Raw genomic sequence first — 24,304 nt, forward strand, 5'->3', positions numbered from 1 at the left:
GAGTGAACAACCTGCAAAATAAACAGACTAGTGCAGCACAGGTTAAAGCAGTCCCAGCAGAGAGGTAGCAGCAGTCTCCAGGTTTGCATGGCTTTCCTCCACACTGAGATCCTTCTGCTGTCTCGTGCCTTTGCGTGAGCGTCTGCAGTGATGGTGCAGTATGAAAGCGCAGGCGATCTCTGCGCTGTGCGCTGGAGCCAGCGTGGTGGTGGCAGCCAGGGCGAGGAGGTGTGATCTCTGCCTGACCTTGGCGCTGCAGCTGGCGAGGGAGACGGGGCCAGAGCTGCCCTTCACAGCTTGTCAGAAATACCGTGCTACCGGGCTGTGCAGGGAGAAGCGGGTTCCGCAGCTCTGATTTTAAGAGCATCCTTTTGCCAGCCAGCGTAAACCCCATTGCAAACTTTGGGGTTGAATCTCTTCCCTTGAAAGGCAAACATGAGAGCGAGTGCCCTGACCTGTCTGGAAGAGTCCCGAAATGCAAATAGCACGAGAAGTTAGGTAGCTGGGTGCTGAAACAGGTTTGTAAATGCCAGTGTACTGCTGGGGAGCATATATCTGATAAGCTGCTGTTACAGCTGTCTTCATGCTCCCTCTGTTCAACATCTCCAAGATGCTGCGTGTGGTCCCAGTCCTTCAGTTCTCTCCTAAATTTCTCTTGGCCAAGGCTGTCAGTGGGATTATTTCTTCTCTTGGTCCTAAAGGCCTGTCTGTCAGGTCCAGGCTGTTTGTCTCGACCTCCCCATGGAAATGGGGTCACGAAGCCCCGTTGCTGTGGGGCTGCAGGACAATGCTGCCCTCCCAGATGTTTCCGTAGGTCTCCTGAGCTCTGCGAGGCTTGGGCAGTATGAGAACGTGCATCACCTGCCTGGTATGTGGCCGAGGGCTGGAAGACCGCGTACTTTCACTGCGGGGAATGCTGACAGCTAGGAAGGGTACCCAAGCTTTCCATGCCTGAGTTTCCCCAGTTCTCTGTAGTGAGCTCCTTGGACCAGGACAGCCCTTTGGGGATTCCCGTGTCCTCCTGTGCTGGGGGGTTCCTCCCACCCCATCTTGGCCTGGGACATACAGATATAGAGATGATCTCCCTTTGTTTTTAACTTGTACTTACACTGTGAAATAGTGAGTGTCTCTTCTACCTAGATGGACAGATGTGGTTAAACTGATTTCTCACGAGGAGCGCCATATTGGTTTCTCAGAGTAGTTATGAGGAACAACTGTACGCCCTTTTTCTCTGGGAAACACAGCAGTGAGAGCATCTGCTGGTTTCCAGGTACATTGATTCTTTCCATGCCAGTCGCACTGGAATTCAAGGTTTCCAGCTGTGCAGTTTTAAATTATAGTTTTGGTGGTAGATGCGAGAAGGCATTAACCTCGTATTCACCAGCGCATGGACCCCATGCTCTCTTGACCAAAAGCGCCTTTGGACTTCACGTCTTCTCCCAGCTCTAAATTGCGCTTCCCCTTTGCCTGCATAACTGCCGGCATCCTGCCAGCCTCAGCTTTGGCTGCTTCTCCTCCGCAGTGGGGCCCATCTGCCTGGCATGGCCCTGGGAGCCAGCTGGCAGAGGGGGAGCCAGCCTCGGGGACCGCAGGGGAGCCGTCAGCACCGCAGTGCCTGCGCGTCGCTGGCTGCGCTGCTGGACCCAGACCCCGACGCTGCTCACGGGCGCCGGCGTCTGTGCAGGTGAGCACACCTCTTCCAGCTGCCTTCTGCCCAGCTGACATCTAGAAAGTGCGGTTTTAAAGGAGAATTTCAGTATGCTTCCCGCAAGAAGGCACTGGAACAGCTGTGAGATGTAGCAAGCATTGCATGTGAACATAAAAAGTGCCTAGCTGGCCCTTACCCGTGGTCCATCCAGCCCAGAAGAGCATCTCTGACTGCAGTGATGGAAGATGCTCTCTCAGGAGAGCCCAGAAACTTGGCCACGCTCCCCAGCACTCTCCCAGCAGCCAGAGATGCTGGAGGATGCACCCCTGCCTTCCCCTGGCAGGGTCCAGTTACAGAGCTGTGGTCCCTGAATTTGTCAAACCCATTTTTGAACCAGTGCTGCATCTGCTGCCAGGCTCTGGGGCAGCGAGTTTCGGCAGTTCGCTCCCTGCTGTGGGCAGAGGTGCTTTACAGTCTGTGGAGGGAGTATTTTCAATAAAAGATGTTTGGGAATGGGATCTTCTGGGGTCTCTAACCAGCAATGACCAGCAATTCAGGATGAAGTTGCTCAGTCTCTGCTCTGGTTTGCATGAAAAAAACCCACATAAAGTTCTAGCACGTCTTTAATGAAAATGAAATGATAAAATTGGGATAATACCTACCTCATGCTGCTCTTGAGGGTTAATTAATGTTTACAAAATCACTTTAGGCCCTGAGATTTAATTGAAGGAAAAATATTACCATATAAAATGGCTTTTTATGCAGGCGCTGCTATAGGGTTTCAGCTGGGCAGAGTGCCGTGGAAGCCAGCATTAGCACATGCTTTACTACTTTTATGGTCGTGAGGCTTCCTGTAGTTTACATGAAAATTGTCTCTCTGAAATCACAAATGTAACATCAGTGTTTTCCTCTCACTTTGAAAGATTATTAATTTGCTATCTTAGGACTTGACTGACTATTTAAACTGCTATAAATACAACTCACCTCTGAGAAAAAAGTATAAAATTAAATATCTGTTCACTTCCTTGGGATGAGCTGATACAACTTGCTAATGACTCCACCATTGGAGTCATAGGGACGTTGCTGGCTCGTACGAGTAATAAATTAGGCTAGTACTGGGTGTCCTGCTGTAGTTTAAGGGTGTATCTGTGTGTTCGTTATAATCTCCTGCTATCAAGAGATTTAAAATACCGCTATAAAACTTCATTTCTGGAGTTAAATTTAACTGTGGAGGTGTCAGCCAGGGAGCAAGCTCTGCTGAGTGGGGGGTTTTTGTGGGTGGATTTGTTGGGGTTTTTTTTTGAAAGAGAGAGTAGCAAGAGAAGGAGAAGCAATACTGGGTTTGGCTGACTTCAACTGTTGGAATAAAACATCATCACTGCATAAGTGTCCCTTTTTCTGCTGTAATATTTTTTGTCTTCACACAAAGAGTGGTACAGGTTGGGTGGACTTGGAGGTTGGATCAGTTACTCAATCTGCTTCTGTTGTTTCTGCCACGCAGGGTGACTATGACCCGAGCAGAACCAAAGTTCTTCATTTCAGCATGAACCCAGCGAGCTTGGCCAAGCAGCAGCGCAAGGAGGAGCAGCAGCAGCTCCAGGAGGAGTGTGAAAGGCTGAGGGAGCTGGTGAGGGTGCTCGAAGGAGGCGGCTCCATCCCTGGGAATTTGGAAGGAGTCGGGAGTTTTCAGTCACCACAAGAAATTGCAGGTAGGCTGCTGGCTTCTGGTCATGAAGATGCACTTACTCATCCATACTGCCAGAGGAACTGACTGCAGAAGCAGATGGAGACATTGCAGACAGTGTACTTGATGGAATGGTTATAAGGAAAATGAAAAAAGCGAGGTTGATGCAGGAGAGAGTGAATGTGTGGTGGCAATCCTGTGGCACTTTGGTACAGAGGGTAGGTGGTAAGGATAAATAATCATAATCCATATCATTTGCTCATGATAAATGAAATACCAATACAATAGCCTTCATAGGCTGGTGCTGCTGATGGAGTAAAAGGAAATATTTCCTTCCTTTCAGGGCTGGTTTAGCCCTTGAGGTAGTACAGACAGTAGGAAATAACTTTCATAGCTGCAGGGAAGCAAGTGGTTGAAATCTTTTCAGACCTGGCTTAAAACAAATTAATATTGTTTATCAGTGTATATGTGCCCCATTAATCACAGCTACATTCAATACTCCATGAAAATAGAGTACCTCTTTCACTGAGCTAAATACATTTCACAGAATCTGTGGCTCTCCTCCAGTACAGTCCGTCTTCCCTTCACATACCTGAACGAGACTTTTTAGTACCGTAACCCCAAAGTCAGCACCTCCAGACATGCTCTCAGACTCTGTAAATCAAGATAAGGATATCAGTAAAACGTGACCCATCACCTACAACACTGCGAGGGAACCAGGCAGAGTCAAGTCATGCTGCAGAGCCCAAGAGATCTTACTGCTGCAACTGTCTCGCATGTACCTCGCCCTCAAAACATTTTTGTTAGAGAAGAGAAAAATAAGAGAGAGCTGAAGGTCCATGTGGAGCTAACCTGTTGTGTTCCAGCAGCACGTACGTGGTCAGTGTCCAGAGGTCAGGATCCTCCCTCGGATGGAAGCTAAAAGGGCAGAGCTTTCCTTGAAGGCTATGTGTGCTGGAGACTTGAGACCCACAAAATGACAGAGCCCTGGTTCAAAGAAAATACACAGAAGAAAATATCTTTCACTGTTGTGACACCAGAATTCTCTGAAAGTAGCTTGCTTGTTTTCCCATTGCTCAAACAATAGTACTTTATTACTGCTAAGAATGTGTTTGTTGCAGCATCTCAGAGTGGATTATGGTACTATATAGCCTTAAAAATATGACGGCGAGAAGTGTAGATGGGGTGGTTTATAAAGTGAAGAGCTGACTGGATGTTAGAGGTACAATGACAGTTTGTCACTGTTGTTAGTGGATGCTCTAACAAATGCATAAGCATTAAACACCTCCTGAATGTGTAAGGAAGGCTGCCTTTGCCCGTAGGAGCTTCCAGTCTAAGACCCCGGTAAGACTCAAGCAGTTCTTGGGGATAGTTCTTGTGTTGCAATCTGAATTTGAAATGCACTGCGTTTTAAATTACGGTAGACGCTGCTGCCCAGTGCCCTTGTCTGTCGTTATGCCCCCGAGTAGCTGGCACATCTACTGCTGCAGATCCACACAGCTGACAGTGCCCCTCGAGCCCAGGGAGGAGAGTGCCGGTCAGGGGCAGAGAGGATGCAGAGGTGAGGTCAACTCTGTCTCTGCCGCTGATGAATGAACCTCTGGGGTATCATCTACAGTAATTAGACTATTTCTTCTGGGAGAATGCGTTTCTCACGTATGCCTCCTGTGATTTGTTATTCATAATTATTATTCTGCTTCCTTTCACGCAGTTGCTTTTAGCTGTTTGTGAGGTGCTTCTGTGCTGGGATGTTACCAGGTTTGTCTTTAGCTCATAAGGGATGCATTTTTAAAGCTGTCTTCTCTTCTGCCTTTGATTCCGACAGGAAAACAAACAGCTCACCGGGTTTCAGGGTGTTTCCAGCCTCTCATATATGTGATGCTTTTTTCCTTTTGCCCCAGTCCCGTGCTACATCATTCTGACTTCTGGTCACCAACTCAGATGGGAGAGAGCATCAGTTGCAGAGCCTAGCAGGGTGGGAAACACTTCAGTGTCATTTATCACATTCACAGGAGGGCCCTTTGCATTCTCAGAGTGCCTGTAAGTGCATATGGAAGTGGTTTATGTAAACAAAATGGGGAAAAGAGCTGTGAGTGAAGGATGGAGGAGCCCTGTGGATGACTCTCTTTGAGACCAGGGCATGTGTATAGTAAGCCAGGTTATATGGAAAGATCTTGGTTTTTTTCTTGTATTTTATGTGCTTGTGTGCATCGCTGTCATGCACTGGGAATGTTGCCATAAATAGTCCTAAACCCTCCTTTCTGTTGCGGGAGCATTCAGCAGTATCAGAGGATGAAGACTGTGTATATTAGGATGCGCAAGAGATGCTGAGGATGTTACGGCACTGACTGCAAGGTTAGCAGGCATATCTGAGCTGGCTTTAAATTAACCAGGTGAATGCCAGGTTTGGCCTTCTTGCTGGGGCAGGGCAGACAACTCGTCAAGCGCGCCGTGCAAGCTGCATCCATTTTTGCGTTGACTCTATCCTGCTTAACTCACGCAGCATCCGCAGTGTGGATGCAACAGCTGTTCCAGGAGTGGTTTAACAACATGGATTCACGTGGCCAGAAAACTTACACTGTCTCCCTCTGGATAAGAAATGGAAGATCCAGCTTTCACTGTTTTCTTAGGATCTCAACAGCTCTGCCCACAGGAACGGCTGCTGTATGCCTTCCATTTTAGTATATTTTCAAGGTGCGAAATGGGGAGCATGTGGCAGAAACTCCCTCTGCTCTGTTTGTCACTGTGCAATTGGCTGCCTTAGGGAGGGAGGTTTATTGTGCATAATAAGGGAGCAGGTTTCAGTGAGGTTTGTGAAGCTGTTTCTGTACAAAAATAACAAGAATTAGAATTTTTCTTGCACCCCTTTCTGTCAGCTGCAATACCCATATGTCTGTTTATCCATCTCATTCGTATGACACATGCAAGAGGCAAATTCAGTTCTCTGAGCTTTTGAGGTGGGAGGTCCCTCGTGTCAGAGTTGAATGGGATGAAGGGAGACCGAGGACAGAGTAGGAAAATTGTGGATAAAAGCTGGGAAGACAGCAGAGGTCATATGTAAGTTTGCATTTTGCCTTTTGACAGATAGAGGTAAATGTAAGATTTTATTGTCCTATTTTGCCATATAGCCTGAATGGCTTATTGGCAGAGGTGAGGGATTTGGGTGGCCTCTTGCCAGTCAGGTTTGCTGTGTTCAGCAAGCTTATGTGATCTGCAACAATTACGCTTAAGGTTCAAAGAATTATAATTGTACCAACCAAAAAAAAGTATTAAGGACAATGATGTTGATGTTTTTGATAATAATGTATTGGCCATTATTAAATTCATTCATTGGACTGGAGTGCAGCACGTTTTTTCTGATCATGGTTCCAACTCCTGGATAGGTAATAAGGAAATTATTACTGTGGACGTTAAAGCTCATTAAATGTGACTCTATTAAAAATCAAGGTTATGCTGGACTTTAAATCTCTTTGAGCATAACCGCTGGAGGCTGCAGCACAGCCTGGAAACTTGCCACGTAGTTCAGTGGTCCTTTCCTCTCATTTATGCTGTAATAGTCTCTATTAAAATGGGTACCAGGGCTATTGCAAAGGAGAGGTTTGAACAATGTGAGCTATAACAACATGCTGTCCTTTCTCAAAGTATGAATTTGCACGCGGGGTTGTGCGGTATTAATGGGGCAGATCTGTGGCAGCCGCATTACGGGAATGGGCTGTAGCTTTATGGGTGTTTCGTTTCTCTCCCAGTGGCTGCCCGGGTCTGGGTTGTGTAAGAGCAGGGTGCACCAAGGTCAGGCTGCCATCTGGGGAGAGGCTCTGCGTCCTCCTGTCTCTGAAACAGGGATGCAGATTGTAACAGCTTTGGAAAGGTGGCGTGGGGCATCACTGTCCAGCTTTGGAATCTGTTCCAGTTCTGCACTTCTCTTTCCCGTACTCTTCACACCTTCCCCCCGCACCCCCCCTTCTCTATTTCAGGCTGCATCTTCTGCTTTTTTTCTTTCAGCTCCATAGCTTTTCCTGTATTTTTCTGTTTCTCTCCAGGCCATTTCTGTTTAGATCTTCCTTTTTTGTCTTCTGTGGTCCTGATGGACCTCTTGATTTTTCTTTTCTGGTGCTGCTAGAGGTAGAGTTCGGTCTTAGTTGCAAGCAAATAGGTAGGTGGCAGCTAATGGGGAGCTGACGGAAGTAATGACTTGTGTATTGTAGCAAAGCAAAGGTGGAAATGAGAATGCTTCAGGTGCTGATTATTTCCATTTGTGTTCTCATCTTAAAAGTAGTATATTTGAAGGTAAGAGTGGATGACCTGTGGAAGCTGATTCCTGACTAAAGAATGCAGTAATGCGAATTTTCTATAAGCTGTCATGATTTATTGCTATCCCATAGGTACAGTGGAGCGTTCCCTTCTTTCATGCAGCCTCTCCCTGTGAGAAGGAGGAAAAGTGCTTTTAATATTCTTTCTGTTGAGAGACAGGCTGGCACCCCTACCAGGAAGGAGGATGGGGAAATCAACTCTGATTTCAACCATCTGTGGAGAATTTTGGAAGTGAACTCTTTTCCTGAACCTAATCCCACCAAAGAGGAAAGCTATTCATCCATCTCAATGGTTTCAGTGTCCTTATTCCCTTGTTAGGGAAAAGTAAGAAAAGGGGGTCCTTGATGAAGGACTGGGGAATCTCGCTCTAAGGCAGGTGTTTGACCCTAACAGAAATGCTACATCTGGTGTTCAGCAGAGGCTGTCTCCAGCATCACTGCCATGTCAGGGCCTTGTAAAAATGTAATTAATTGGAATTAAATTGGGTAATGAATTAATATTAAAATAATCTAATCTTGTTGAAGTGACAAGCCAGAGATGGTAAAATTTGTCACTGTCCCAGCATGCTTGTGCTTCTGATGAATGTGTTTCTGAGTACAGAAGGCGACAAAAAAGGAGCAGATGGAATTTAGAAGTTGCCATTCTCCATCCACAGTTGGCTGAGCTGTTGGTGCTTGGAAGCCTTGGTGCTTCCTACCATCTGCGTACAGGAAATCCACACATGATGAGGGCTGCACCTGCAAATGAAACCTGAGTCCACTTGATGAAGGATTTTTCTGTGACCTCAGTTGTTGGTGGGTGCACACGTGCAAGTGCAGCATCCGTATCTCGCTTTGTGCTGGTGGCTCCCAGCATCTCGCTGGTCAAACAAGGCTGGGCCAGGTGAGTGCACAGAGGGCAGCTCTTCTTCGGTCACCTAATGCCTGTTCCTAAAGCGGAGGAAGGATTCATTAGGTGTCACTTCTCTCGGTGGTGTTTAACATGCCAATTCCCTTTCAGTTTGTACTGAAGGAATTGCCTTCTTTCTAAAGAGACGCAAAGTTAAGGTCCAGGGCATTTGAGAGCAGGATGTTAGCCTTTGTGCCCTGCCTGTATTTCAATAAAGTAATTGCTTTCTGCACATCCTGATTTCTTCTAAAGTTTATAAAGAGCTTGTCTTTGCCTCTGGTGTTTTGCTGTGTACTGATGAAGTTCTGTCCTCTTTCACTCCAGAGATGGCCACATGTTCTTGATGGGGGAAGAAATCATTCCCTACTACGACCTGCATCAGAAATGTTGCATAGCTTTAATGTGCAAAACACAAATGATATGGAGAGTAGCACACAGGATGAGTGTTATTAGCAGCAGTCCTTGGGAGCTGCTTTGCCTGACCCACTCAGAGCCTGCCTGCCTTCCCGTGCTGACTCTGCAGCTGAAGAGCAGTGCCTCCTTGGGGCAATCCCCTCACCTCTCAGCTAGTTATTATCATTATTGTTTTTATGGTGCTAGTTTCTCTCCTGCAAGACATTTAGACCAGTCTGGGACCTGAATAGTATATTAAGACTGGGAATAAGCTGGTAGTTTAAATAGAGCTTACTTTGATTTCCTTACTTATCATCCATATCCCTTTGTCCCAGCCCAGCACTATAGGTAACGAGGTGGGGCTGCTAAATATACCTGTTTTCCTAAAAGACCATAGCCAAGTTGGGACCTCCTGTACTTCAGTATTGACAGTGTTACGGTAGTTTGTGGACAGAGTCTACAAAACCCTTTTACATTACAGTGGTGTCAATAGATTTGGGCAGCCCAGCCACAAGGGAAAATACCTTGAAACCTTCGTGTGTCCCGATTCAGCAACAGTGTGGCCTTTGGTGCTAAGTGCTCTGCACTACTGAAGTCAGCGCAGGCGCCTATAAAGAACCAGGTTTCCTGGCTTGAATGAAAGTATAGTACCTCAAGAAAGCTGAAAGAAATGTTCCCAGGTTAAAAAAAACTTGCTTTTATCATACATAGCATTTGTCATCCAGATAGATTCCCAAGTTTTTTTGGAGATAACACAGATATGAAGTCATGCAGCACTGAATATATTGAAAACTGTGTGCTCTGCCTATGGCAACATGCCATGAGTCTGTTAAACAGCCAGAGAGACTTGCCCCCGAGCACGACTTAATCTGTGTGCTGCGAACGGCTGGGACACGAGCGGGCAGACGGGTTGCTGACCGAACAAACCTCCGAGGATGCCTGAAGCCTGCAGCTTCTTGTGAAACTGTGATGGGAAGTGCCAGTGAGACACTGCTGGGACTTTCAGACTCCGTCTGCTGTCCAGGGAGCCAGAGGTTTGTAATAAATTCTGTAACGTAGTTCTGTTGTAGCTACAGAATGTGTAAAACTTGGTGTCAGTCAAAGGTTACTACCCAGACTGTACTTAGCCTTCACAAAGAGCAAAAGAGCTGCAGCATTTCCTCCTGGACCCTCTTTTCCACCCAATTCACGTGTGGAGTTCCTGGAGGCCTCGGTCTTTCTGTTTATCTAGGAGACAGCCTGTGAACCTGCTTAATACCTCTATATGGCTCCAGTGATTCTTACGAGGGCTTTTTTTTAAAGCATCTCGTACCCTCTTGCTAGGCACTGTGTAGAAGTTGATTACAAAATATTTAGTAGAAGCAGAAGCCTTGCTCCAGAGAAAATAAAGCCACTTTACCAAGAAGGAAATAGTAAAATAAGTTGGGAGGGAGAAGGAAATGGAAAAGAAAATACAAGAATATATGTGATGAGGGGGACCAAATTTAAACACTGAACTGTCAGAACATCTGCAATGGTTTCTGTGGCAATATGAGGAAGGAGGCTCCCAAGGGAAGGGTCTCTGGGCTTAGAGATCCTGCCTTGAATCTGGATGTAATGGAAATGAGTAGCACCGCAAGAAAATACTGCCGGGGAGAAGGTTGCTTGTTTCCTAGGTGGATGCGTTTTCCTTATTCAGTACCGATGCAGTAAAGTTGTGGTGTTACATCTGAGAAGGAAGAGTTCACCTTTGCTGAGGTAGATGGGAAGGTTAGAGGTAGCTAATGTCATTACAGATAGGCAGATAGCAAGGTTAGAGGTAACTTCTGGGACCAGATAAATCAAGAGAAAACGTGTGGAGAAACCTGGGCTGACAGGGAGTATTCTGTCTCCTCCTGGCTTACTCTGTATGTGGCTTTGGAGGAGAACCAGTGATAGAAACTATTTTTAAGCTTGCTGATGTGGGTTTCTAGTTCCCAGTCCATCAATAGCTGAGTGAAACACAAAGGGACCACAAGGAAGAATTGTTCTCACTACCAGCAGTAGCCCCCAGAAGTAGCTGTGCTCCTTCATTTATAACCAGGGAAGTTCAGAGCCTTTGCAAGGAGAGAAGTCAATGAGCAGCAGAAGGACCCAAAATCTTTCTCTCCCGTGTTTTAACCCCTTCCCACCCTTCAAATCCCTATAAAACACCATCAAGTTTGTACCGTACGGAAACTGCCACATTGCAGATAGCACCCTTCATGGCTGTAGTTGTTCTACATGCCTCTGGTTCTTCTGTATCCCTCTGTGCTGATGGTTTCTTTATCAACCGGAGACAAGCCAACAGGCTGTTGAGCTTTATGGGTCTTGGTAAACTTTGGCAGTTGTGTTTTCCGGCTTGGGTATTTGAGTCAAGCTCTCGTTATTTGGTTGTTGCCTTCTTGGTGGCTATGTAGCAGTCAGGATGCTCCCGCTAGATCTTTCCAGTCCAGCATTTCTCCTGAAGGGAAGGAAATGCAGTATTATCTGCAGCTGCCCTTTGGATCCTGCAGGGTTGTGATATGAGCTGCCTCTTACAGCAGTTTGCATCACAGAGCGGCTTTTGATTAGGAACGATGTGCCATAAGGCCTCTGGATGTACACAATTGAAAATGCTCTTTCATTCATCAGCAGGATTGAGAAGAAAGGCTTGTGCTGATGTCTCAAATTCAGGCCGACACGATTTCCCTGACATTAGAAAAACCAGCCTGCCAGCATGGCAGAGCGCTCAGGCAGGGGAGAGCCTCAGATCTTTGCTCTGCATCTTGTCAATGCGTTGTTTCTCCTGGAAATTAAAGCTTAATGCCTTTGTGAGCAGTAGAGAGTAGTGGAAATCTAGTCGAGGAACTTTGCAAGGGGTGTCGAGGTTACCCGGAATGTCTTGAAAAGCCTTGTGCTGGCAAGGTGAACGTCCCCTTGGTTGGGGACGTTTATTAGATTCCGGAAAAATGCCAGGAAAGGGAAAATACTGAACTTATTATAAACTTACTGACACTTTCCCTCTCAATACTGTCCAAGATGGCGGTATTCTTGTTATGGCAGGTTCATAACGGGAAAAAAATTACTGAATTTGCTGTTTTTCTCTGGAGTCTTCATTTCAATTTCCAGGTAAGTATACATGGCCGGGAGCTGAAATCTGACTGCCTTCACAGAATAAATAGGGACTCCTTAACACTGAATCCCAAATGAGGTGGGGTGAATGTGTAGAGACTGAGAAAGAAAGTCTGTCTACTCGTTCCACATTTTAAAGGGGGAACATACAACTAAAATTCAGAAGCCAAAGGACAACTTTTTGCACGGGCTTTTTTTCTGATTTACCCACCTGTCTCTGTGGGAAGCTGCTTTTCCTGGGAAATACTGTTTTCCAGTTGTGTTCCCAATTTTTCTTTTCACTTACTCTGATTATTTAGGGGCTGTAAATGAAGTAAAATAAGGCTGTTTCAATATTCTAGAGCAGCGGCTGTATTTAAGAAGTTTATATTTGATGAGTAAGTTGATGACATTGCATTATGTGAATTTGATGTGCAAACTTGTCACTAAAGTGTAAACATAGTGACAGCAGGACCAGCAATTCCCAGCCTAATCAAGTAAGCAGAGTAACACATTCTTTGAGCTATAGAGTAATAGAGACTGATTTACATATTAAAATGAGAGAAGCTACACAGATCCAACAATTAAGTTGAAATTTTAATTGCATAAAAGTCAGGAGATTCAAAGTTATGTTTCCTGCCTCAGTTCATTTGTCACCCACATGTATTTGTAGTATTTTCAATGGCTTTATTTGGTATGAAACTAATGTGGATTAAAATACATGAAATGTTAGCCATGGAAGAAAGGGGAGCTTTGGATTTGCTGGGTTAGAAAGCAGACTAGGAGAATTGAGAATTTCTTGGTTTGTTTAAAAATGGTACAAACAAATTCCAGGTAATTTTGTTCTTAATATTCTAGTAGACATGTTGGGAGGGAGGGAGAGGGAGCTATGTTCAAATGCAATGGAAAAAATTCCTGTTGATCTCAAAAGACCTTGAATTATATCCTTAACTTCTTGCTTTCTTTTTAAGGAATAAGCTTTATTGAATTGCAAATTCACACAAATGCACTAGTACCACTAAGAATTACATCAATATATGGATTCTGTCCTTGGTGTTTATGCTGGTTTCACAGTACTGATCTTGCATTCAGATAAGCATGCACGTATACAGCTACCCTTATCTTCCCATGCTGATGTTCTGATATTTGAATGCTTGTTCCCTGCACTCACAAAAAGCTATTCACATGCCAAGTCTGATGATTTTTTTATAATCCTTCTTTGAATTAGACTCCAAAAAGAATGTGTTTGAAAAGGTTAACTAATGGATACACTTTTCTTCCTGATGAAGAAAAGAAAAATGGTGAAGTTCTGAAAAATGGTCAAGCAGAGTTTTGATCAGGCTTTTCTAATCAAATACATTCTAGGCGGTGAGCAAGTAGGAGAAATGTTAATCCATAGTGGATTTATTTGGAATGGAGAACATTTATTTGGAAAGCAATCAGCGCATAAAAGCAGACACTTGTAATTACTTTGCCATCTTAATCATGGCACTGACATCAGTACCATGATGTGATAACGTTGTTATAGCCTTTTGAATGTGGTGCTGACATGAGAATGTCAATAGGAAGGGAGAGAAGCCTCTCTTAGTATCTTCACACCTATCGAACTGGTTTGCTAACAGCCAGGCATTCTGGGCAGCTTGTCCAGTGGTTACTAATCACACGGTGTCCTAAACAAAAAGGTGTAAGATCCTCTGAGCTTGTTTGGAAAAAAGCCAGCACCTTGCAATCCCCTTGGGAATGCACTGGTGGACAGTACAGCGGCCGGAGCGCTGCTGTGATCAGCTCCGGGCACGGCACAGATCAGTGAGTAGATGGCAGCATTCTGCATGGCGCTGGGTTTGGTGCTGTCGTCTCGTGCTTCTGGTGTGATTTTGTGCCAAGGAGGTGAAGGCATGGGGTTAAATCATAGCAAGTCTTAAAACTCAGGGGAAAGTAATGCCGGTGAATCAGGGATTTCTGAGCATCTGGGAGCAATCCATTATTTAGACTAAACTAAAGCTACCTGGTGTGGTTTATGTAGTCACAGCAGCTGATGCAGTCTTCGCTCGCTATTTCAGTGTTTCCATGTTTTCTCCATTTGAGTGCCAGGTTATCTGGAATGATCTCCAGTTAGAGAGCAGTAAGTCAATCCAGCCTCCATTAGGGAACAGCATATTAATTGTTCTATACAACCGGCTCCAGCTCAATGGATGAAAATCAGACAGATGAAAAGCTGGTTGAAATCAGATTCACGAATTGCCTTTTCACTCTCTGGCTGTCTAAGCATGTTTCTGTCTGTATTGAATAGAAGAGTCTTGATGTGTCCTGTTGGAGTACTGTAGCATGGTGGGTTATTGGGTAGGTATGCAGCTTTGTAAAGTTACCTTCTGCTATGATCAGATACCATCATAGTTGTGCAGCAGAAGTGTTTGAGTTAAATAGATCAGTGACTTCCGTAAGGAAGGACCGTAGGCAGTATCCACGTTTGCTAGAGACTGCAGATGTGTAATCAAAAATCTCACCGCTAGTGGCATCAAAGGTGATGCGCAGATCTGAAAGATTCAGCAAGGGTTTTCTGAATAGGCTGATAATGACGACGGTGTGTGATTCCCCTTTTAGACTGCCATATTGCACTGAATTCCCTGAAATGAGGCAGAGTTTAGGCAAGGGGAATTTTCCATCTTGTTTTACAAAAGTGGTAAAAATAAATCCTAAGTTAGAACTGGTGATGTTAGATCTGCGTAACAGATGTGGGCTAAAGGCATTTTCATCGTCAGCCACCATTTGAAGTAATTCCTGGTCAGGTTGTTTCCACGATGTCCCTTCCTTGGTACGTGGGCTTTGCGCTGATGTGTTTGCAAGCTCGCCACAGAATGTATTTGGACTCCCATGGTGCCACAAGGAGTAGCGGAGATTACTCTTCACTTCCATTTCAAAGCACTTCTTTCTACTACAGGATCCTCCACATTTTACAACCTGAAAAACCCACGGAAAGAGGAGGGGAGCATTACCCTGTGCTTGTATTTCGGCGTCCCTAGGAAGTTTTTGGTGAACGAAAAATTTTAAGCAGAATGTTCCCGTGTATGCAAAGTCTTCATCTGCAAGGTGATGTCCTAAGCCAAATGGAGAGGATGCTTGCAGCACTTGTGAACAGATTTAAAGCTAATGGCATCTTAGTTATGCCTCAGGTAGCTCTGAGTCCTAGGCTGCTAACCCCGACAGTTAGAAATAAATAAGGATAAAAATTAGAACTACGCATATCCCACTTACCGCAGCATGTTAACCACTGCTGTTCTCCTCTGTCAGAGGTGGAGTGAGCCAGGCTGTTCCATAAAACTAGGGCAAATGAGCAGTTAGCAAGAGGTACAGAAATAGTGTTTAGGAGGTTATAAAGTTGCTCTGAGAGCTATAAAATGTCTCTCCTTGTTTTGCTCATGGTTTAGAGTGGGAATGTTTGACACTTAACAAAAGCTGACTAATTCTTTGTTTTTTCCCTTTAATGATCAGAATTCAGGGGAGGGCTGGCTGTGACAGGCGGGAGAAAGTGTTGCCATGAAAGTGAAGCTCTTTTTAATTAGAAAGTCCCTTAGATGATTTACTTTCTAGTGATTTGAGTGCTGGCCGGTTTGAATGTGTCAGCAATACTGACCGGCACGATGCAGTCTTGTCAGCGCAGGTTCTGTTTTGCTCTTCAGACATCAAGAGGTGAAGCCTGCTCCAACAAGGAGAGTCTGTGATGAGGGAAATTATAACTGCAGCCAGCCGTGCTAGTGACTTCACCATCTGCTGTGAAGTCTCTGCCTTGAATGCCAGCACTTGTGGTAGCAGGCATAATGATGATAATATTTTCCACTTCTGTAGCACCCTCTGTCCAAAGGTCTGTGAGTATGCTAGAGATACTAATTAAGACTCGCAGCACCCATGGGAGGTGGGCGTGAGTCTCCACGTTAGCTTTTCTTGCTTGCAGAGTCTAAAGAGATTGTGACACTAATCTTTGGGCAGCAATTCCTTCCGTCAGGCAGCTTTGGAAGAACTAAAAACCTCTCATACTGTTGTTAGTTTAAATCAGAGCTGTATTAGAGAGGCAGTCTGACTCGCGTTAACCTGCTGGAGTGTGAGGCAGGGACTAAGCTTCATGCTCCTAAGTGGGCTTGTTGGGGGAGCAGCAGAAGCTGGGTCTGCTGTGGCTGTTTCAGAGTTTCTTACAGTGTAAGTCTTGGAGTAGGTCTTATAACTCGAGTCCAGTCCTTAATGTGTGGCCTTCTGAGGAAACTGGACTCTTAAGATCAGACTGCAAAGACTCAGTGCAGTGCTCTACATGTGAAAAATCATAGAATCATAGAATAGTTTGGGTTGGAAGAGACCTGTAAAGGTCATCTAGTCCAACCCCCTCGCAATAAGCAGGGACATCTTCAACTAGATCAGGTTGCTCACAGCCCCATCCAACCTGACCTTGGATGTTTCCAGGGGTGGGGCATCTACCAGCTCTCTGCGCAACCTGTTCCAGTGTTTTACCACCCTCGTAAAAAATTTCTTCCTTATATCTAGTCTGAATCTACCCTCCTTTAGTTTAAAACCATTACCCTTTGTCCTATTGCAACAGGCCCTACTAAAAAGTCTGTCCCCATCTTTCTTATAAGCCCCCTTTAAGTATTGAAAGGCTGCAATAAGGTCTCCCCAGAGCCTTCTCTGCTCCAGGCTGAACAACCCTAACTCCCTCAGCCTTTCCTCACAGGAGAGGTGTTCCATCCCTCTAATCATTTTTGTGGCCCTCCTCTGGACCTGCTCCAACAGGTCCACGTCTTTCCTGTGCCGAGGACTCCAGAGCTGGACGCAGTACTCCAGGTGGGGTCTCACCAGAGCGGAGCAGAGGGGCAGAATCACCTCCCTCGACCTACTGGCCACGCTTCTTTTGATGCAACCTGGGATGCGGTTGGCTTTCAGGGCTGCGAGCGCACATTGCTGGCTCATGTTCAGCTTTTCATCCACCAGTACCCCCAAGTCCTTCTCCGCAGGGCTGCTCTCAATCCCTTCATCCCCGAGCTGGTATTGATACTGGGGGTTGCCCCGACCCAGGTGCAGGATGTTGCACTTGGCCTTGTTGAACCTCATGAGGTTCACATGGGCCTACTTCTTGAGCTTACCTTAAACATAGCCAGGACTTAAGTCCCCAGCAGACGTGTGTCCTGATCAGACTTTTTGTACATGAAATCATCGCTCCTTTCCTCCAAGCAGTGAGTTGAAGTGCCTGTGTGTAGCAATCCACAGTGAGCCTTGCACCAGCAACATTGGAGACAGTGCCTGCAAATGCCTACAGATAACACAGATTCCCCCCAGCCAAATCCTTGTTCTGTAGTGATGTCTAGAATTCCAGATGCTTTTTTTTTTGTCCAAAGGGCTTTTTTTAATACAGCTTTGTTTTATATAACTCAGTCTTTCTTGTAGAAGACTAACAGGAAAGCTTTTCCATAATCTGCATTTCCGTAGTCTGTAGGGAATGGATGAATAACGTTGTATGGACCATTGGGAAGGAGTAAGCGCATGAGAAAGGGAGAAATTTGACCACAAATCTTTAATGCATGATCCCAACACTCACATTGCTGGATTCAAAAGTATGTTCCCATGAAGATCCATTTAACTTGCTCTTCAGTTGGGTAGAGTTGTGGCAGTGAAGCTCTTCCTTCCCCTGAGTGCAAGGTGTAAAATAAAACCTGCTGGTTAAGATCAAAGATACACCTACTATCCACCACCTCTAGGAGGAAAAATACTGTTGTCAAGTATCATTAGATGGTGTGTAAGTGTATTTGAGGCTATTAAAGACAGTTATCCTTGGAGATTTATACATAACAGGTTAAAATGGGGGAGGGTGGGGGAACAAACCCTTGCTGTGTTTAATTATTGCTGGGTGCTGCACGCACTTTTCTCCATTATTTACTTAATCTTAAATGCCAGATGCTAAAGGGCACAAGCATCAATTAACTGCTTAATTAGACTTGCAAAGAAATCATGTAATTTAGTTATAGGCAAATAAAAAAAAAGAAAAAAACGCACAGAACAGAAGCTCAGGGCTCTCTTTGCAATCGTTTTTAAAGCTCCCTGCATACATTGTTTGCTTTCATCACTTGCTGGAAACTCTGTGGAGCACACTCTGTGCCGCTTGCCCCGTAGGGAGGCAAATGGCTGGATGCAACATCACTTGTTCATTGCCATTGTGAGTGGATTTAGCCACAGCTTGCTTTGTTGCTCTCCAAATTCTTTTAATAGAGGTTTGGATCAGATGCCCTTTGTGAGGACTTGTGTGGTGCCTCATCGTGATCCACGGGAGAACCTGGCCTTCGCCCTCTCTTTGTGATCTACATTCCTGTCGGTGCTTGCTCTGGCTACCTAGTCTGGTGAAGACCATGCACTGTCCCCTGTTTCTGCTAGGAAGACTTCTGTGGCGAACACATTTTTGTATTTTGCAGTGTATTTTAGTATTTTAGCATGCAGCTAACAAAGCACCCTATCTTTAGCAAAAAGAGCCCTGCTTCCCTCACTACAAAATAATAGGAAGCAAGATGCTTTTATTCCATTAGTTCCCACTCTTATGAATAAGAGTGTGCACAGGAGTGGAGTCCATTCATTTTTGTTTCATCAAGTCCTACGACTCTGTCTGAATCTTTATCTTGCAAATTGCCTTAACAGAGTAATAATCAATGCCTTGTGCTTGTGTATACACAAAGCTTTTCTTCTGTATGGGTGCTGCTGCCTTTCTGACTGTTACCACTGTTCTCACTTCCGTATCGGCAACATTGTCGTTTAAGTGCCTTTGCAGCATCCCGTGTTTTACAACTTTTGTTTCTTTCTTAGTGCCTAGATGTTGGAAGCTACTGATGTATTTTTTCTCAGATGTCCTGAAACCTTTCTGAGAACAAGGTGGTGTTCAGTTTCTCAGAGCTTTGTTCTCCCTCTGTGCCTATGCTGTCTCAACACTGCTCTTTTCCTTTCTGAAAATACGACCTAGCCCTTAACAGAGTTCCTTATTTCTTCAAAGCACTGTATAAACATTATCTAATTAAGTATATATAACATGCCCTAAAGTATGTTAAGGGAAAACTGCAGCGCAGCATTGAAGTTTCCAGTCACTTGATCCAGTGTAAAATCTGATTGAATCACTAATTATTTTTCAAAATGCTGTGCCTAATGACACGTATCAAGACAGGAAGATCAGAGCTGCAGCCAGAAGCATTGGGAGCTACCGCCAACGAGAGGGGGGCAGTCAGGAAAGTTCTGTGTTAGTTCTAGAGTTGGTTTGGATATGCAGACTAAGGTAATAAACAACAAAAAAAAAGAGGAGCTGCAGCATTTGGATCTTTCCTGTTTTGATATATATAATCAGCTCTACATTTCCTGTTGAAACGTTCATTAAAATTGCAGCCCCTGTGATTATGCAGCTGCCTAATTCAAATCAATGGGGCTCCTGAAACAATTTCAGATATTTTTAAATACTGCTGTAGAACTTCCTTGTTTACAATGTTATGATTAAGTGACTTTTTTCTAAATCATCTAAAGCATTAATAAAAATCTCTTTAGCTTTTCTCTAAATTTTTTTTTTACTCTGAGCGGCTGCAAATAATGCAAACCTTGCTTTATGGTTTTATCTTTTACTTCTTAGTGCAGCATGTCTATTTGTATTGATAACTAAATCAGAAACCCAATTACACAAGTTCTTTATAATTCCTAGTAAGCCATAATTGACTTCTTTTGTTTTGGAATCCTAATACAAATAAATAAAATTAATAAAGCAGCAGAATAAATAGCACTGAGAGTACAACAGCCATGCCTTGCTTCCAGCTCACTAACTTTTGGAAGCAACTGTTGATAATGTCTATCAACTAAAATACTTTAATGTTATAACTGACACGTGGCTGTCCAGAAGGAAGATTATAATGTCCAAAGGGTCAGGATACTTCAACAGGTCTCATGCTGAAAGGGAGGTCATTTTAGTTTTACTGGAAAGACGCTTTCAAGGTAATTTCAGCTCTTCTGCTTTGGAATGCTTCAGAGCGATGCCAGGGTTCTTGTAAATTTGTTTTAATGACTTTGGGTTTATTAACTTTTCACTTTTCTAATAAATCCAATCCCTTGTACTGTTTCAGAAGCCTTGGCACAATTCTGATGTGTTTAAGTTGCAAACATTACAGGAAAATACCTAAATCAAAACATTGTGGGAGAGAGACTGCGTGAACGAGCAGATGTTTACAGTCTCTGACTTCTGTGGTTGAGAAAAAGCAAACATGTTTCTATAAAAACTCAATGTGGTAAAAGCATTTTAGTTGCCTGTAGTTTTGTGCTTCACCTGCCTGTGAAGGTGTTTCTTTAGTCTTCTTTTGCTTTTATTACCTCACCCTGGCTGTACTTACTAACTCCCTTGTTTAACTCCACTTGGTTATGGTCCCACCGGGGTGCCAGGAGGCACAGCTCAGAGCTGGCTCTCGTGGTCACTTAATCCCTCGCTGAGCACATCTGCTCGAGCTGGTGCTGCTAGGTCAAGCATCGGGGTGGCCAGATGTGAACGACTGCAGATGTTTTAGCACTGCGGTGTGGTTGAGCCCAGATGCTCTGCTACCGACCTGCCAGTGCTGCTGTCACCATTATGGCAACACCTCTGTTCACAAAAGGGGGGATGAAATCATGGAAACTGTGCAGGTCAAAATTGGTCAATGCTGACTGGCGATTGCTAACTGTATCGTTACTGGGTTTAGAAGCAGATGAAGATTTTAAATGAACTCTTGTTCTTTGGTGCTGAAGAAGCAGGATGCAGCCTGTAGGACAGAGAAGTGAGTATTGTTATTTAGATGTCATCCTGTGTCCCCTCTTGGTATTCAGGACGTGTGCACCTATTGCAAGTTGGAGCTAAATGCTTTGGATGTGGACATGGGAAGGGAATGAGATGGAAGAGGACAGGAAAGACCAAAGCTTTTTCTTATTTTAACAGAGATAGATTGAATGTGATTTGGCCACTGCACCTTAATGGGTAATCCCCACTCTGAGCCTCCAATGAAAAGAAAAAATCTATAAGGCTAGGGATAATGCAAGAGGATTTTTGCAGACTTTTCTCAGATGTAAAGTGAGCTACTGAATAGCACAGCCTTTAGTGATAACTTTTTCTTTGAGCACAGAGCTAATTCATTGATTTAGCCTAGTTGGTTAAATCTATTTTTCATTGCTTACACATCCCATGCACAGAGACCTTTTGTGCGTGCTGTTTTTCCCTTTCCTCACTTGTCCCTCAACATGTATTTTTCCTAAACCTCTGGCTGACCTGTCCCAGCAGTGCCGTTCATGCCAGCAGCAAGGTCTCCGTGGCACTTGATGTCATTGACCCCAGTGAGAAGAGTTCACAGCAGCAGAGTGTGAAATCTTCTCTAAACCTAAAACTGAAATGAATCCTTATCGTGGAAGACTGCAATACAAGAGAGCAGATTTCTCTGTGCGCTTGCTCCCTGGGTGTGGTGTGGATTGTTGGAGACCAAAAGTCAAGGTTACCTATATGTTATGCTCTTTTTCTATACCAAAATATTCTCTTTAGTGACTGAGCACCGTCGATCTCGTTTTCTTGACTGATCTTGTTTCAAACAGGCTAGGTCCTGCACCAAGGCAGCGTTTGGTTCAGAGCTCTCAGGAGTTAGAGAGATGGAAGAGTTCAAGCAATGCCAAGAAGCAAGAGGATCTTGCAAACAAACAAGCAGGAAGGAGGGATCTAGAGGCTGTGTAGGGGGAATGCAGACTGCAGTTGAAAAGGAAAAATAGTGATATTCTGGGGTAGGCTGTTCTTAGAGCCTGCTACAGCAGTTGGTGTTGGCAGGGCTTGCTGCAATAAGCATGTCAGCCTCTCGGGATTCCCAAAGTGCTCTGTAAACTTCACAGCAATAGGAAATATGCACAGGGATTGCTTCATCCATCACTAAAATGCATCCATGACTAGCGTGAAATATAGTAACCGCTTAGTGCCACACAGGAACCGTCCTTATGGCAGAAAGTGAGAAGAGTCTTTTTAACCTGAAAGTGGAGGAGGCAGAATGCAGTTACGTGAATGGCATTTGTACAGGACATGAGGGCTGATCCCACAGTCCTGGTTCGTGCCCTTGTCCCCAAATAAAAATGCTCTGCCAGGAAAAAGCTTTGCCTCTTCTGTAACGGTCCAGGTCTAAGTTTCTTATCTTCTCTGAAAAATGGTATATCCACAGCACAGCGTGCTCCCTGCCATAACCTTTAGTTCATTACTGATTCAGAGAGTGAGTGCCAGCTATTGAATCAGAGCGTTGGGACCAAGCTAAAGGTCGGGTTTGTGTCTACGTACATAAAAGCAAGCATAACCTCTTCTTTCCAAAAGCACTAATATGTGGAGATGTAAAAGTTTGTATCTGTGAATTCTGCGGCTCTCGAGTCAGGGTTGTGAAGCAAACAGGTAGGAAAAGACAGTTTCCCAGTTGGGGAGAATCACATCAAGGGACTGATAGAGTTTAGGAGATAGTGGGCACAGGCATACAGCCGTTGCTGTTCTCCAGGGTGGAAAAAAATGTGTTTCTGCCAGCAAGAGCAGACAATACCTGGGAGCAATTTGAAAAGCCAGGCTAACTCCCATAGCTTGCTGGGCTCCAAGATAACGCTTTTACCTGTGTCCTGTATCCCACTGCAAAGATTTCCTGCTGCTGTTTTTTCCAGCTCATGCTTACTTTCCACAGTCTCTCTGCCTCCAGCAGCTTTTGAGCTAACCTTGCACTTCTTTAAACTTTTTTTTGCCTTTTGTAGTTTGACTTGTGTGATAGAGGACTGAATGCCTTCCATCTGTAGGGAAAGACAGTCTCTCCTTCAAGACATGCATGGACTTACATACCTCTGCTGCATGTTAAATTGAAGTATTTTGTCTTTGTTATTTGGGATTTCTTAATTGTTAAAACGTTTCAATGCCTGTCATTAGTGAAGGGGCATTAGCTCGACAGGACCAGTTTCTCAGTCTCCCATATTTACTCACCTGCATCAGTTCTGCTGAGCTTAATTTTAATTATAATCCGCTGGGTCACCTGTGCTCCATCAGACTGTTTTCTCTAAGGTTTTGTTTCGTTAGAACTTTATTATAGAGCTAATTTTATATTTTAAAGCCATCAAATTCAAGGCTGAGCTATGAATTTTCCTGTTAAACAGGAAGATATCCCAGGTCTGTGCTGTGATTCAGCAGATTCTGCGTTCTCAGCCTGGGCTATCACTAGATCAGTGCTGTCAAATTAAGTAGCATCCTTGACTTTCTTTTCCTTAGCTCCTCTGTCTGTAAAATGGAGACTGTGCTAATCTCTCATTTGTGTAACTCTGTAATGTTTGTCCAGCACTTCAAAGATGCTGAATACAATAAAACTGCCAAGCATCCTTTCACTAACAGGACTGATGATTTACACCCAAAATGCTCATTTTTGTGCTAAAACAAGATCACCTGAAAGATACTGCGGTTGGAACCAAACCAAGGAAGGGGGGAGGAGGAAACCATCTGTTACACAACAGCAAAAATGTTTCAGGGCATTCGCCTGGGAAGCTCTGGGAAGTGACGACTTTGGAATATGAAGGCTTATTTATACGGATGGAGCTAATTTTCTCTAAGTTATTCATTTTTCACTTAGGGAATTACCTAATCTTACAAGAGACTCTAGGAGGAAAGATTCATTTATTCTTTGTCTCGTTCAGCCCCAGGCAAGCCTGAAGATGCTCTGCCTCTTCCAGTTTTGCTTTTTTAACTGATTCTATTAATGGAGCTTAAAGATTTTCTTCTTCTGGATAAAAAGAGTTAATCTTTCTCATTCCCTCTCACCCTTCTCCTCCTCTTTTTCTGGAGAGTTCTTTTTTTGGCGTCTCTGGCTGTTTCTATCATCTTCTCCCCCTAATCTGCCACTATCTGAAGAATTCATTACATTTCAAATCAGAGGCCTTGCTGCATACATTAGCAGGTTTTAATAGACTTGCCACGACTCAAAAAGGAGGAAAAAAAGAGAGAAGATTTAAAACTCTTGTCTTGCCGAAAGCAGACAGATTGACTCAAAAATGACTCAGTCAATAAAAGATGAGTTTTGAAAAGGCTTCCCTCCGCTCAAAAGGAGCTCGTATTCCAGCGAATTAGGTTTTTCTAAGCCCACTGTCAGAAATTAATAATACATACAGCATGTAAAATGGATTTAGCCCTCTACAGCCTTATACAAACATATCTTTGACTTGCTAAATGTGACACGACTACCAGGATTTTCCAGCCTTTATCCCAGGAGTTTCTCATCTTTCCATAA

General features: G+C 44.3%; 1 protein-coding gene across 7 annotated transcripts in view; it reads left to right on the forward strand.

The window, feature by feature from the left end:
• MAD1L1 (mitotic arrest deficient 1 like 1) overlaps positions 1-24,304 on the forward strand; it is a 376,769-nt gene that overhangs the window by 246,278 nt on the left and 106,187 nt on the right. For 5 of the 7 annotated variants that reach the window (XM_050905937.1, XM_050905938.1, XM_050905939.1 and 2 more), the window contains one exon: positions 3,150-3,357. In XM_050905937.1, coding sequence (XP_050761894.1) covers positions 3,150-3,357 — 208 coding nt within the window. Of the gene's footprint in view, positions 1-3,149; positions 3,358-3,879; positions 4,948-8,298; positions 8,437-24,304 lie in introns of those variants that run through there. The other 2 variants (XM_050905942.1, XM_050905941.1) reach the window with 2 other exon arrangements.

This window comes from Gymnogyps californianus, chromosome 15 (assembly GCF_018139145.2).
Source record: "Gymnogyps californianus isolate 813 chromosome 15, ASM1813914v2, whole genome shotgun sequence".
In the NCBI taxonomy this organism is placed as follows: domain Eukaryota; kingdom Metazoa; phylum Chordata; class Aves; order Accipitriformes; family Cathartidae; genus Gymnogyps; species Gymnogyps californianus.